Genomic DNA, 15,977 nt, shown 5'->3' on the forward strand with positions numbered 1-15,977 from the left:
CTTTAAAACAAAGACATTACATGTCTTACATGTACAGCATTCTCTGAGTGTAAAGTCACATATTTCCTCCAGCTAACATGCAGCTACTTAGAGTTGTTTTACTACTTCTCACCTTAAAGTAATACAATCTCTCCTACTGCTTTAGCTCAGTGTTGCAACACATACTGTGGCTTGTGGTTATGAAAACCTTTAGACTTCTGAGCAGTCCCACAGTCATCACAGGTTAGAATTAAATAAACTCTCCTGCAATTGCTGATTATGCTCTTGCCATGCTTTCTTCAAGGTGGAAGGGAACCTAATAACATCATACATCAGATGTTTGATGTTATAATTTAAAAACCAATGGACCAACGTAATCTGTGTGCATGATAATTTGCATAATAGCTACACTTGATTGATCCAGCTAGAAGCAAAGCAGTTCAGTAACTGAATGAAATATCAGCATACTTAAAAATCTGTCTGTTTTAAATTCAACAATAAAGTTAACAGGTCTTACTTCAAAATTTCTGGGCCTGCAAACATCAAGAGATCATGAGCTGCTTTAAACAGGAAGCTCATGAGAAAATACGGTCCAAAAGTTTTATATAACACCTTGGATAAAGATGCCTCAGAGCTCCTCTGAGATGGTTTTATAATCAAAGCTTCAGCCTCTTCTGTCACTTCACCGGTGGAGTCACTTGATTTTTGTTGCTTTTTGGATGAGTATAACAAGCTCAATGGTTGCCTGAAAGAGAGTTAAAACATATTGAAGGCATATAATGCAACCTTCATACAGGTATAAAGGCAAATGGAAAAATGCACTGTATACGAATGAGTCATTTCTTTCTATTAGGCTGTTGAGTTTCTGATACTAGCCAACTCACTGGCCTGTGCATCTTGCATCATTCTTCATTTCAGCAACAGCAAGCATCCTAGCAACACAGAGAGCTGTTCACCACAATTCCTTAATAGCTTAAACAGGTTTTATTGCCAATCTACCACCTTTTTAATTATATAACTATAGCTAGATGAACAGGCATTCTAGAAATGGTCATCTTCATACAGATAGCTAACATCTGTGGTGAACCTTTCCTACAGCAATCTAAGGGAATGAGGAATAGGGCTGTAATCTGCATTAAGCTCAAAAAAAAGTTACTATTCTAGAATTCACTATACTGAACTTCCATCAAAACTGAGGCCTCACTGTATCACAGGAGTTAAAAGCCTGCAGTCAGATTTATGCCAAGTCATCCCCAATGAGCTGAATACATCTATTCCACACATCTGGTTTATGTCAAACTACATACTTCCGAACTTCTGAGGACAAGCTATATGTAAAAATACACTATGGAAACAAGCAAGCACTCTTCCTTCAATGAAAAGGTACTTCTATTTGATGAAGTAAGAGATGATGAAAGTAGAATGGAAACTGCAGGCATGCAGTCTTTCTAATTTTAGATGTCTTGCTTAGGTGTTCAAGCTCCCTATATGGTCAAAGGAAAGAAAGAAGCTTCTCCCTTTACACCCTCAACTGCCCTCCTGAGGCTTCACTAACTATAGAGGGAGCTCAAGCTCCTAAATTACATGGCTGAAGTTTGTGGGAAAGCATTCCTTCCCAGGGAATAACTCCAAGACATTAAAAATTATAATCAGCTTCAGATCATGAAGGACTGACTAAAGCAAACCTTGGTGCAGCTCCTCTCAAAAAAGGAAACACAATCCAACTAATTTCCTATCCTGCATGCATTTAAGGACAGAGTTGTCACTTTGAGCCTTGCAGAAGTAGATTTACTAATACACGACAAAAAATTCCAAGCAAATGCTGAGTATCTTGAGCTTTGGAACCTTCACATCTCAGCAGAACCATCACATCCTTTACAACACTCACCTAGCCTAGGCTCTGAATGGTCTCCCCAGCAGAGCAATAGAGAAACCATGCTGGTAGGATCAGAGCACCAATAAGCTTCACCTTTCTTAGTATTCTCCAGTGGGTACATCGATGCAGTTATTTTCTCCTTCTTAGCATTTTTGAAATACACACAGAATCCATAAGTATTTTAACAAAGTGGTTCTTGATTGATTAGTTTTCATTTGTTAATGAAAGCTTTATTAGTAACAGGATAACTGACTTACCTCTTGGTCTTTGCCCATTCTTTTGCCCAGTTTCTTGCCAAACCTGGCACTACCTCCTCAGACGTGTCCTCTTTATTTAATGACCACAAATCCTTAGCTTCCAAAGGTCTCCGATAACCCTGAATCATCAACCTGCATGAGAAAGAATCAGCACTATATATCTGAGAATATTACTATTATACGCCATTTGAGAACTATGACATAATTTCTACCATGAAAACACTGTGGGATAAATCACACAACAGAAATGATACAATTGAGGGCTACAAGCTTTTTAGAAGAGATAAGCAGAGAAAGAAGGATGGGAGAATTGTCCTCTATGTTATATAAAGTAGAAAGATTGCAAAGAGCTGCCTCTAAAGAACAGCCATGATCAGGTTGAGAGCTAGTGGGTAAAAATTAGGGACCAGATCAATATAGGACATCTTGTGATGCTACAGAACTCCCAGTCAAGGAGTAAGTTTGTTGATGATGCCTTCTTGTTTCAGCTACAAAAAGCATTACACTTGCAGGTTCTCATCCTGATGGATGAGAGAACCACCTGAATGGCTCTGGGAATACAACACGGTGAGCTATAAATAATCCAGGAGAGCATTAAGGATAACTTCCTAGTCCAGGTATTAAGACATATCAGCCAAAGGTGAAGCATGACTGGCCCTGGTGCTCACCAAGCCAGAGACAGTCACGAATAACACTAAGCCTGGAGGCAGCCTGAGCTGTAGTGACCATACCCTGGTTGAGTTTGGGATCTAGGGAAATATAAGGCTGGCAGAACCCTGAACTTCAGGAGATCAAATTTCCCAACATTTAAGGAATTATTGGATAAGATTCCCTGGAAAGCTCCCCTTAAGGACAAAGGAATGCATGAGAGCTGGCATCTCTTTAAGGATTATCTTTCTGAGAGCACAAGAGCTGTCCATTCCCCAGTACATGAAATTAAGCAAGGGAGGCAGGAGGCCAGCATGGCTAAGCAAGGACTTGATAGTCAAACTGAAGGAAAAGAAGGAAACACACAGGCAGTGGAATCAAAAAAGTGTGGCATGAGTAAAGGGATGTTGCTCAGACATGTAAAAGTGACATCAGGAAAGCTAAGGCACAGATAGAAATGAACGTGGCAAGAGATGTGAAAACTAACATGATTATTGCTATATTAACTAAGAAAGCAGAATTCTATGGTATCATGTAATTCAAACTGATGCTTTGTGTATTATGCTGGACTTACCCAGTGATCCACCAGAAGGTGATTCTGGACAGGAAAGAAGCACTGAACTCAGGACATGGTTTCTAAAGGAGAGAAAAGAAATTGATATACATCTAAAAATAACTGATACAGGGACATCATAAACAAATCAACCAGAAAATGATGCTTCTGAATTATTGCTTTATTTCCCAAAGTATTAAATTTGTCATTTGCACTGTTAAGAATCTGTTAAAAAAAACAACAGTGAAGTCCAACTTCATGGCTGTCGATCTAGCAGTGCACCCTATCAACAAGGCATAAATAGTTGATGGAACGTTGTAGAACAGCATAGGCTTATCCATAATAATGCAAGGTTTGTTATCATGAAAGCATAAAGGCATTATTTGGTTAGTGTCACTGAAGAAAAGCTCAACTGCTCTGTTCTGGTATATAAGGGCCATGATTCCATCAAACCAAACAAATAATAGCTGAAAACAAAGAGAAACCATAAGCATCCCAAAACAAACTCCAAAAGCCCTGCATCTCATCCATCAATATCAATTTCAATTCACATACAGGAAACTTAACATATCCAGACCTACAAATGTACACAGCCAGCTCACGTACTACATCCAGACCAATGGCTGTCTTTTTAAACTCTTCTGGTTAATATCCTCTCCAAAACTGGCTGGATTAAAACAACAGAAAGCGAGTCCAGAAGAATTTCAAAAGGCACCAAGGTGATTTACTTCACAAATCCCACTGGAGATTTCTCTACCCTTCTTCACTGCCTACACAATACCAAAAACAGCCATTTCTTCGGCACACAATCCACTATGCTTTTAATCAACTATAACTGGAGCAACTAACATATTTCCATCTACAAAACTCACCAAACATCATTACAATACCACAGTTAAAACAGTGAGAGCCATGTTTTTTCCCAAGATTTGCATTTTTCAATTAATGTTTGCAGAACTTAACTTCTCTGTTAAGCTCTATACAGAAGAGCACTGCAATCAAGCTGTACAAAACAGACTTACAAATTTCCCTTCCTCCTCACATTTTTTTTCCAACCTCATAGGGGAAAATAATAGGGCAAGACAGCTAATTCCTTCTGAAAATAGATAAAAATGCTATAGAAATACTGAATTCAAGTACTTGTAACAAAATTATTCCATGAAAATCTAACACCCTACAATTAGGATATTCAAATTTATAGTAAACTCAAGGAATTTTTTTTTTTTGTAACTCAGAAGTTAAGAAATTAAAGGAAGAGGGGAGATACTTTCAAGTCTTCAGCTACCTCCATGTTCCTGCCCAAAACTTCCACTTCAGCAAATACAGAGAATATTTTCTATTTCGGAAAAAAAATATATATGCATATATTCTGAACGTTAAAGAGTATCTTATATTACAAAATCCTTGAGATTTTTTAAGTCTACTTTTCAGTGCAAATTATGTTCAAGAGCCAACTACATCTTATATTATCAAATAGTGGACTTCTTTTGCACAAAGCAAAACTTTAAAATATTAAAATGTTTGTATTATACCATGTAGTAATTATTTTATTTTATCAAAAACAGTAGTTTAAAACATGGAAGAGCTACTAATCATACTGACATCCAGTACAGAACAGAGTGAATACAACAAGCTGTAAGAAGTCTAGAGTTGCATAACATAATAAATAAAGCTAAAGCTAAACACAAAATATGATGTTTGCTTTCTATAGACATCAGCACCTGCACTTTCTAAATTTCACTGTTATCTTTCGGCTTAAGTAATATAGTGATAAGATTTTATTCAAGTCTATCAAATGTTTCATCGTGGAAAAGCTTGGTACAAGAAGAAGTAATTTAAGAATGAGTAATAATTTGCTTTTTTTTTTCCTCCTATTGTAACAATGAACAAATATTTATCAAAACGTTAAAATTGAGAGTCTGTCTTATTTCCCAGAGACACTCCTAGAAGTACTCAAAACAAAAACAAATGACTGTGTTTTCAAAGCACCTTGTAATTACTGTAAGCATGATCAAAGCAAAAAAGGTCTTAATATTTCAATATTAAATATAGTCAAATACTTTTCACCCCAACTGAGATGAAAAGAACGCAAAGATGAAGCAAATCCAGAGACTCAACAGTATACTCTTTCCTCCAGCCATAAATACACAGACTACATAGCCTACCAGTGGCAACATACAGCACCACTTAGTATATCCAGCATAGACTCAACACTTACAGGATCATTTACTGCTTCAGAAAACAAAGGCGGTTTTTCTGGAAAACAAGACAGTATGAGCTGTACAAGTAACAGGATGAAGTAGGTGCAGAAAGTGACGTAACGAAATGCATCCACTTCAGTGTCCTACAAAGGAAGGTAATTTTAAAATTAAAAGGCTGAGAAATTTCTTCAATCAACATTTTAACATAAAACAGATCATTACAGTAAACTCTACGAACCACGTAAGTGTCATACTAGCGCTCCGTCTGCACACTAAAGCAGATATTTGTTTTGGTAAAAGGAAGGTTATCACATATTGAACCTCACAGCTTTCTGCTTTTACTCAATCTGTGTCATAAATACACAAGCATGAAATTCTTCTGTAGAGAAGTGCTCCCTGTTTTCTATCAACACAACATGCCCCAATTTGACATCAACGTATTCTGCAGAAGAGCAAGGGACTTATGAATTAGATGGAAAGGAACTTCTAAAGAAAAACTGCAAGTATAACTCAAATAATGACTAACAACAATAAGAGCAGCATTATTTACACCACAACTTGTGATGGGACTTACACATAAAGTACACTCCAGAGAAATCAAAGCACACGGAGGGACAGATACAGACAAAGACAAAAGCCACTCACGACAACTAGACAAAAGTTAGCTGAAAGTTCACAATATGGCTTAAGGGTTTCAAGAAAGAAAAGTAATTGTGCTGCCTGAAAACAGTGTATCAATCTGCCATTTGAGGTGGCTTCACTATGAAGCAAACTGACAAAAATCTTTCAGTTGAACAATTTCATTTTGTCTCAGATACGAGACTACATTACAATCAAACTAAGTGTTTCAGGAAATTTACTGTATAATCAACAGGAAGATGTAAACTCCCAGCAGTTTCATATCAAACAATACACACTCTTATTGTAGTCATGCAGACAGGACTCCTCTCTAGAACAGTTAGCATAATTTTCTTGGCAACTGTCACTGTAGTAAGATCACTATGAAATTTCACTAACATTTCAAAACCTGAAAAACCAGGCCATTAAGTCTTGCTTGTTTTATTTTCATTACCCAAGGAATGAAAGCACACTGAATGGATCATTAACTGACGTGACTAGCATAATTAGCAAGCAACTACTTTACTATTGCAGCTTTCAAGATTATTTTCAACTGAATGAGGCCAGCAAACACTTACTGTATTTAAGGCAAGCATAATTTTGGATCTAAAAATTACTGTGGCACATAGCAATGAGATGAGCCAGAAAATCATCATCACGCCTGAAGATTGTACTCCTTTCATTCTTTCATATTGTATCAAAAAGGTGGCAAGCAACTGTTGACAAATAAGATAAAAAAACATATTTGTAAGAGAGGTTTTAAAACAACACATGATGCACAAATACAAGGTAGAAAGTTCATGTGTTCGTTTAGCATTTCACATCCAGTTTCTTGCAAGTTTCTATTGTTCTCTTCCAAAAAATACCAGGTGTAATCACTACTATTCTTTGCCTATGACAAATGTAAGACAACTGCTAAAAAACAAATAGCAGGGTATTTCCCTAGAAACTGACACTGCAGAGATACTGTAGTGAAGGAAGACAATACTTAGGCATCTAGGGTAGAAAGAGGTTGCAGGTAACACCTGTGTGCTTTGTGTGTCATTTAAGACTTTAGACCACACCACTAAATCTAACAGGCACTAAATGCCACATAAAAGGAAATTTTTAACAAGCCTACTAAAATAAAGCAGGATAACTAGCACCACCTTGTGTGTTGACAGGTAACACACTGAACAAAGCTGGGACTGCTTTTGTTTTTGTTTTGTTGGGTTTTTTTCCTCCCCTCAAAAGAAAGCAGACACTTCGGGTTCAACACAGTTAAACTGCCAATTAAGTCTGTATATAAGGACTAAAGCTTAAATAATTAAAACACCACATAAGAGTAAGATGCATGCTACTTCTTAAGCCTTTGGGTCACTAAAGAACATAACGGAAGAACTTACCATTGTTATACCCAGTAGAGTAGGGCTAATGAGAAAAAATGGAGCTTGAAAAATATTTTCACTTCTTTTCCAGAAAGAGTAGAAAAGATCTGCCCAGCAGACTATCCACAGTATTAAGCCCAAAGCCTGCAATACAAAAGTGTGATTGATACATGAGTTCACATAGATTAGGCAGCACAACACGAACACTACATGCAAAGGGCTAATACTAGAGGAGTCACAATGAGATCACCTCTATTGGGCAATCCTTCTAAGCCACAACATGCACGAAAGAATAATTATGTTTTACCCACTGAATCTCACTAACAAGAAAGAAGTTCATTAACTTTCAGTATCATATACTTGAGTTGCCTCAAAATAGTCTGCTCTTTCTGACCTTACAAATGATTTAAATAGCTTTATTGATACAAGTTTCAGAAAGCCTACTGATAAAAAGGCAAGAGAGAAACACAAGACTTGGAAATCAAGCAGAAGCAGTAGTAAATTACAGTTGAATTATGCACAAAGGCAGAGTCAGATGTTCAAAGAAACAGCTGTGCTAGATCTAGAAAACAAACAAAAACAAGGGAATCAGAATCACAGAATGGTTAAGGTTGGAAGGAGCCCCTGCTGGTGACTTGGTTCAACCCACCCTGCTTAATAAATGTGATTTTAAGAAGTCACATACCGTTTTGGCTTTGTTGAGAATTGACATTTGGATGTAACCCCTGTCATGACAACGAAGATACAGAAAGTACACTGGGAAGCAGACCCACAGGTAAATACAAGGGACCCAGACCAAGACTGTGTTCTGAAAGCACTGGGTGAAGTCTGGGTTTTCTGTGTGCCATGTCAGATTCCAATCCTGGGGAGAAAAAAAACACTTAAGAAAAAGCAATCACAGAACTACAGTATTATAAAAAAAAAGAAGAAAGGAGGATGAACAAAAAATATAGCTGTCTTATTCTGTAACTGACTGCATGCTTATTTGTACTTGTATTAAAGTGGCTCCATACCGAGGTGCATCTAATTTTATTGGACCTCTCACAGCTCAGAAGTTTAAAATCTTTACAGGATAACATGGTGTCATTTTTGTTGGCTATATGTAGCAACCATAACAGACAATGCACTCAAATGTAATAACTGGAATCTTTGACAGCATTTACCAGGATTTTCACATTATCACTGCAGAAAAATAAGGTGACAATGCTAGCCGTCTCCCACTTATAACCACTATCCACATTCAAATAATCAAATTTAACTGCGGAAGGATTGTCTGACACACATTACGAGTGAATAGCATGAGATAACACCACTATTGGAGAACAGCCTCACAAATCCAAAGTTGTATGCAACAAATCCACTTGTGAGTTTCTGGTCATTCATAAGAACAGTGTGTAGAAAGAAGCAGTGGGCTCAACTCTGGAGCATATTTACCACCCAGTAACAAGATGTACATCAGCATAACTGATCACTTCCCAATTTCTCTCAACATGATTTCTGAAAACAAGAAAAACCTCCATACAATCAAAGAAAAACTGACAGCAATAAAAATGTGACCACCATTCCCCATTACTAATACAAGGGCTACTTATGATGGCAGACTATGTAGTAAATCTAACTGACATTGTATTTATTATCAGCATATTCCAGTAGTGCAGTATTCAACAGGCAAAGCACACCTTACAAGCCTCTGTTTACAAGCAATACAGCCAACACAAGCAGGCATATGCCCAAAGGCCCCTGAACTACAGTGTCCTTTTCAGCATTTTTTCAGACTGTTGCATAGTTTGCAAGTACACCAAGCACCAGCACCACTGCAGGGGCTTAACAGCAGTAATCTCACTCATCTGTAAACGCCTGAGCACGTCACAAAAACAAATGCTACTATCTACATTTTACAGATGAGGAAACACAGCCAAAAGGAGCTGTGGTGCCTGCCTACTCTGTTCCAACAGCAAAGCTGGAAACATTCCGCTGCTCAGAATCGTCACACACTCATCTTTATTTATCCCCAACTGATTAAACACAATTACAAATAGAGGAAAACAGAACTAAAGGGAAGATATAACTTGCAAATTTTTCAGGTAGGTTTTCCCTTAAATGCAATCCGTCTGTATGAAGGTGATAATTTCTACACTTTTTTTCCCTTCATAAACATTTTCAAAATGTTGAAACAAAAATATTTTCCTTCTCTTTCTTCCTCCCACTTTCTGTCAGAATCCAGGACTCCCTTCTTGGATACAACAGGCAACATACACAGCCACTATTTTTCCCCTGTTATCTTTTCATTCCATATCATTTCTTTCATTTAAAAAGAAAAAAAGAAAAAAGAACCTAAGCAAAGTCAGTTCCCAGAAATTAACTATGGTAGAACATAAAAAAAAAACCTATGTTTTAGTTTGTGGTCACATAATCCCTTTGTGCAAGGGCTGCAGCTGTAAAGGCTGTGGCTGAGTCACAGGTTTATTAAGTTCCCCAGCTGCAAACCATCTCAGAAATTTCAGCTGAGTCATCCTTACTTTCAGCCACCACACAAACCGTTCTCAGCTTCCTAAATCCCATCTGCTCCGACAAGAAAAACGTCTTATGACTCCACAAGAACAGTTTAAAATTCACAAATTAACAGTTAATAAGATTATACAAGAGGACTGATAAGATTAAAAAAAGAAAATTGACATAATAATTAAAAAAGTAAATAATATTGTTATTTGTAAGATCTACACAATCTTTACAAAAGCAGCTACTTCCTCTTGTTGTGTTTTAAAATGCTTGCTGTGAAGTGGAATCAGACATCTACCAGGAAGGTCAGAGCAGTAAGTACAGATGTCACTGCCACTGGGCTAACTGAAAGGAAGATGTGGTGTACACTGCACATATATATTTTTAAATATCCTCCAGAAATCATGCAAGGAGACATAACAGTATCTTCCCTCAGTGGTTCCCTAGAAGCAAATCTCCTACAGTGTAGTAGCACAAACAGGAAAAGACCTATATATCAAACACTTTCTGCTGAGGACCTAATAGGCAGAACAAGCATCATGCAGATTCACCACAACTAGCAGCAGGCTTCCCTGAAGACTAACTGGACTGCCCACCTCCAGACTGGGAACTGTCAGGAGACCATGTATGAAATAGACTCCCAAATCTGAACTCAGATGTTCAAGGGGTAAAGTGGAGAAAGATTTATTGACTTGAATTAAAGGATCCATTTGTTCAGGTTTACACCGCAAGGTTCTGGCAGCCGGGAAGCTGAGGGTGTGGCCTCTGCGAGCAAAGCCTAGAAGCTGCCCTAAGGCAGATAAGAGTCAGCTACTGTCGACTCTTGGCTGGAGACACACCACTGGCCAATGCTGAGCCACAAGCGAGGCTGGCTGCACCTCTGTAAGAGCAGATTTAATTAAGGGAAAACTGCTGTGGGCCAGCAGCTGTGTGAGAGCAGTAGCCCTGCAGCCCTCAGGGTCAAAGCAGGACAGGAGATGCTCCAGGCATGAAGCAGAAGCTCCCTGCAGCCCAGGAGAGGCCTACAGCAAAGTAGGATGCCCCCACACAGCCCATGGGTGCTGCACTGAACAGCTCTCCATGTGCAGCCATGGAACAGACCACGGTGGAGCAGGAGGAGGTCTGGAGGAACTGCTGCCCATGAGAAACTGCTGGAGCAGTTCCTGAAGGATGGCTCCCCCGTGGCACAGACCCACGTTGGAGTAGCTCTAGAAGCCCACAGGATCAGTTTGGGAAGGATGGCATCCATTGGAAGGGGAGAGGACCCCACGCAGAGCAGGGTCTGAGTGACCATAGAGGAACAGCACAGTCAAAGTGTCATGGACTCATCTCCATTCCCCTGCACTGCTCAGGGAGAGGAGATGGGTTGGGCAGGCAGGCAGTTTTAATTCACTTTAGCCTGTTAGCAATAGGCAGTACATTGTATTAATCTCCTTTCCTGAGAATGTTTTGTCCATGACAGTGATTAATGAGTGACCTCCCTGCCCTTACCTATACCCAACAAGCTTCTCACCCCTATTCTTTTCAAAAGAAAGGCATACCCTAAATTCTGCACAGAGGATTCCACAGCATTACAACATTCAATCCAAACTGGAAGGCACATCACTCACATCATGAGACAACATGGACACAAATTACAGCAGTTACAGGTACATGAGTCTAGACATGCCCTGCTATTTCACACTGCCACTTCTCTTCCGTTTTACCTAAGCCAAGTTTACCAACTGTTTTTCTTCCAATGTTAGACAAAATTCTGTTAAAAAAAAAGTAATAAAATTCAGTGAAGCAGACCTTCGTATGTAGCATTCAATAGAACTTAATTATCAAAAACAGTTTTTCCATGACTCAACTATTAGAAGCGATTCCAGTAAGTTCTAGTCAAGTAATAAGTTGTTCATTTTCATTTCTCAATATTTTCCACTCTGATCAATCATTTAGCACTTCAACTTTGAAGAGAGCATAAAAACTCTACAAAAACCAGCATGCTCCTGCAATGCATCAGGAGGAAGAAAAAAAATGCTGTCTAATTCTACAGTTACTAGGTTGTATAATTTGGAAGCTGCTTTACACTGAATCATGACCTCAGGCTCTTACAGCAGAATTCACAGCGATTTCTTGCTAGTTTCTTGGTGGATGCTGGGAGAGAAGATCAGCTATGAGATTGCCCTTAGACTGGTCCAGGAAACCCCATCCCAGGTGCGGTGGTTTCACTGGTTGTTCTCTTTTTAAAATCCCTTGGCAAATTTCAAGTTTACCAGAGGAGCAATTTTTTTTTTTTTTTTATATCCTCTGACCTATTGCTCAGTTTTCATTTTAGTAAGTTTTCATTTCCATTAGGAGCACTGTGTCTGAAAAAAAAAAAATACCAGCCCACAAGAGGTTTTGCGCCAAATAACACCATTTCTCCTAAAGCACAGAATGGTTTCGTATTACATTTCAAGTGAAATTCTCTATCTCCAAGAAGAGTACAAAAAACACTTGATGTTCCCTCTGATCGCATGGATCTATTCAGAGGTAAAACACTTATTTAACAGGGCGTAATCCCAAGGAAAACAACGTCCAACTTATATTAATTCCCATCTAAAATGTCAGGATCAGGCCAGATAGAAGCTTGGCAGTTGGACTGTAAGATCAAGTTGTAACACAAAGGATCAGTTATTCTGCCGCTGCTGGGGGGAGGAGTACTACAGCAAGCTGCGTGCCCTGACTCGAGAGTGAAAGTGCTTGACACTTGCCAGGACCTTGTGCCTGGCAGCCTCCCTCCTGGCAGCCAGGAAAGGCTGCTAACTGCGCAGCCACCCACCTGTTCTCACATCAATAATCCTTTTTGACCCACAGCACATTTTAAAATTCTCATTAGCAGAAATGCAGAGACTAAAATTGCTCAGTTTCAGCCCTGCTGTGCACTGATGTGCAAGAGGTGCAGACTGCCAGCCACAGTTAAAGCCACCTGTACGGACCAGCAGCAACTGAAAAAATAATCTTTTATATGCACATATGTTAAAAACAAAAATTAAAAAAAATTACATTGGAATCTGAATTTCAAAGTCAACACTTCTTCAAAATGGAGTCTGATACTGACATCAGTGTGTCAGTACTACTTAAATATCACCTACACAATAACCACTTCCTTTGTACTCGCAACACCAAAATATGGTTTTCTCAATCTCATTTCCCAGCAGCAATAAAAAGTTATTTGTTTAATGCAGTGCTTATGTTCAGCACAACAGAAGTAATCACCTCTTTCTGGCACCGACACTTATTTCTACAACTTTTCTTCTAACAGTATTGCCACTTTCTTGTAAAAATAGGAAGTCCTGCAATCTGACAGCTCTTCAAACCATACCAAAACTAATCCCCAGTATAGCACCTATACAATCCATAAGATGACTCACATTTTCCCTTTGCCTGTCACAAGAATAACAGCTTTGAGCCTACAAAAATTTCCTGCCTGCCACTCCCCACATTGAAGAGTTCTAGTCTGAGTAAGCATGCAGCATCAGAAGAGCCACCATGTGAGGACAAGCAGTGGAAAAAAGGACTTCTGCCTTTAAAGCTGTTTTAGAAGGAGCCCTGAACTTGTTCTGAAGGTAGCTGATATTGCCATCCTTCATCAAAACCAATAGCAAACACAGTAACTACTGTCTACACTAAAGATTAAGGAAAACCAACAACTGTGAAGTGATCCAGATTCTGCAATAAATTAGACAGAGGTCTGTTCACTAGTCATGAATTTCAAAAAGCTCTTCAAAGTTATTCAGTTTGTCAGGCAACTTTCATTAAATTCAGCCTTGGAAGTTTCAAAGAACGAAGTAACGTTCTCAGACTGCTGTAAATGCATTATCTTTATTCTGTCATTTACATTCCACTGTCAGATAATCAAGTGTGGACCAAAGCTCAGCATTTCTTTGAGGCAGCATAACCAGACTGGAGTCTATCACAAGCACAAATAAATACACATGACCTTCACCAGCAACTGTCCAGTGCTAACTGCTCAGACTAAATCACAGGAGCTGAACGAGGTGACAGGTTGATAAAAAACAAGCAATGGATATTGGTACTAAACAAGTTTACTCCAGAAGTCCCACAAAAAGCATCAGATACACCCACAACTGCCAGTGACACTGCAACTGCAGCTCTCACGTATGGCCAGCAAAACAACAAAAGACTAAATTAGATACGTGACACTACAAGCAGCCATCACAAGCTTCTTTCTATTTACAAATTTAACAATATTATGCGCAATACATCAAAATTATTTTGGACCAAGTACTGTTTGCACTTGTGGATCCAGTGGCTCTAGAATCAATTCCAGTTCTCCACCTTCTTTCCCTTAGTTTTGCATAACATTATCTGTTAGAAAAGTTTTTTTCAGCAGAAATGACTTACATCATGCAGATTAAACTTACCAACGTAGTCAAGAAAAAGTTCCTATCTTCCAGTCCTGGTGACTGCAGCTCCTTGCCTAAATCTCAAAAAATAGCACCTCCCATTAACAATGAGTAGAAATCCTTCATAATACATAGCACTGCATCAGCTGAAACTACGTGTACAATGGCAGGAAACCAGTACGTTTTGCCTTTGTTTCCCTTTTGCCTAAAAAGAATCTGGTGCCAACTTGCCAGAAAAGGGAGCAACTGCATTTGTGGAATTTCCAAGCCTAACAGCCTCGGGAACACTGCATTATTTTTGTGTGCCGGATAAACATATCACAGATTTCATCAGGAGTTAGAAATCACAATACTTCTTTAGATGTAATGCCTCTTGCATATCGCCAAACAATATTTGGCCATGTGACAATATTGTTTACCACTGACAATTTCAGAATCAAAAGGACAGCATTTATCTATCTGTAAATTTTCAAAATGAAATCAATTTAACAAGATACAGGAAAAGAAAAGGTAAACCCGTTATCTCCTCTTTGCTGCTGTTGTTTAATAAGCTGCATCTGAAGATCCCACAGATGCAAACAGTGAGAAAAAAGTAATGCAAGGAATTCTAGCTCTATTAAAAGTAAGGGAAAGGTCAGTCCCCTGCAGACAGCTTTTTAGAGATGTGACCCAGAATGACTTCAGTGCAACCCCAGTTAACCTCCTCTCCGTCTGAGTATAGCACAGCTCTTCCCTGCAAACTGCACCATAACTGCCGGGCACGGCACAACTTACTCAGGAGTTTAAATGTTTTGAGCAACCTTGAAGCATTCACACTCAACTGACAGCTGTAAAATGACAATCTGTTAAGAAAACCTCTATCTAAAATACAGGAAAATGAAGCCCAATACTGTATGTTCTCCTAAGCTGATCAACCCTGAATCAACAGAGGTAATTTTAATGTCTGTGAAAATAACCACTACGAAGATTCATTTTTACAGGCTTAAACGTGAGAGAGCTGACAAATAGCATCTGGCTTTCATCTCTGGATGAAGCCACAAGCAAGCCTGACAATTAGCTGCTAATTATAATAGAGGCACCATCTTGTGTAAAGGCTTTAACCTTCTGCTCCTCCTCTGTTGCAAATCCTGTGCACACGTGACCTTCCTAGGTCAGGAAATGAAAGTCCTCATATGATCTGCACACTCAAATTCTTCATACCAAGGTTTTCAGAAACAAGTCCATAAAGTTGCTTCCTTTACAATTTAAGGGAAAAACAAACTCACAACTTCTCACCAAGCCCACACCAGCACCACTCTCAGCTGCCCTCCTTGCTCTGCCACAAACACTCTCAAGAAGTACTACCCAACTACAATGAAATCCAGACAGTAATTCCTATGAGATACAACCTGTGCCTTCAAACATCACTAAGAAAAGCCATGTTGAAACTGCCAATGTGAAGAGGAGTCTGAAAACCAAGAAGTTTTACTATTAACCTAACCCAGGTAAACCTCAGCCCCCAGTTAAGCACCATCCAGTCCTCCTGTTTTCTATCACATATGACTACGTATCTCTGCAAGACTATTACATTTCCGTCTCCCTGTTTTTC

General features: G+C 38.9%; 1 protein-coding gene across 4 annotated transcripts in view; it reads right to left on the minus strand.

Moving 5' to 3' along the window:
* Positions 1 to 15,977, minus strand: part of LOC136046199 (multidrug resistance-associated protein 1) — a 59,226-nt gene that overhangs the window by 39,644 nt on the left and 3,605 nt on the right. For all 4 annotated transcript variants that reach the window (XM_065732631.1, XM_065732629.1, XM_065732632.1 and 1 more), the window contains exons 2-8: positions 8,185 to 8,361; positions 7,518 to 7,643; positions 6,711 to 6,848; positions 5,532 to 5,657; positions 3,335 to 3,396; positions 2,113 to 2,244; positions 497 to 724 (exon numbers count right to left, since the gene is read on the minus strand). In XM_065732631.1, coding sequence (XP_065588703.1) covers positions 497 to 724; positions 2,113 to 2,244; positions 3,335 to 3,396; positions 5,532 to 5,657; positions 6,711 to 6,848; positions 7,518 to 7,643; positions 8,185 to 8,361 — 989 coding nt within the window. The remainder of the gene's footprint in view (positions 1 to 496; positions 725 to 2,112; positions 2,245 to 3,334; positions 3,397 to 5,531; positions 5,658 to 6,710; positions 6,849 to 7,517; positions 7,644 to 8,184; positions 8,362 to 15,977) is intronic.

This window comes from Cyrtonyx montezumae, unplaced genomic scaffold (assembly GCF_038088225.1).
Source record: "Cyrtonyx montezumae isolate F1298 unplaced genomic scaffold, pur_monq_1.0 scaffold_16, whole genome shotgun sequence".
Taxonomy (NCBI): Eukaryota; Metazoa; Chordata; class Aves; order Galliformes; family Odontophoridae; genus Cyrtonyx; species Cyrtonyx montezumae.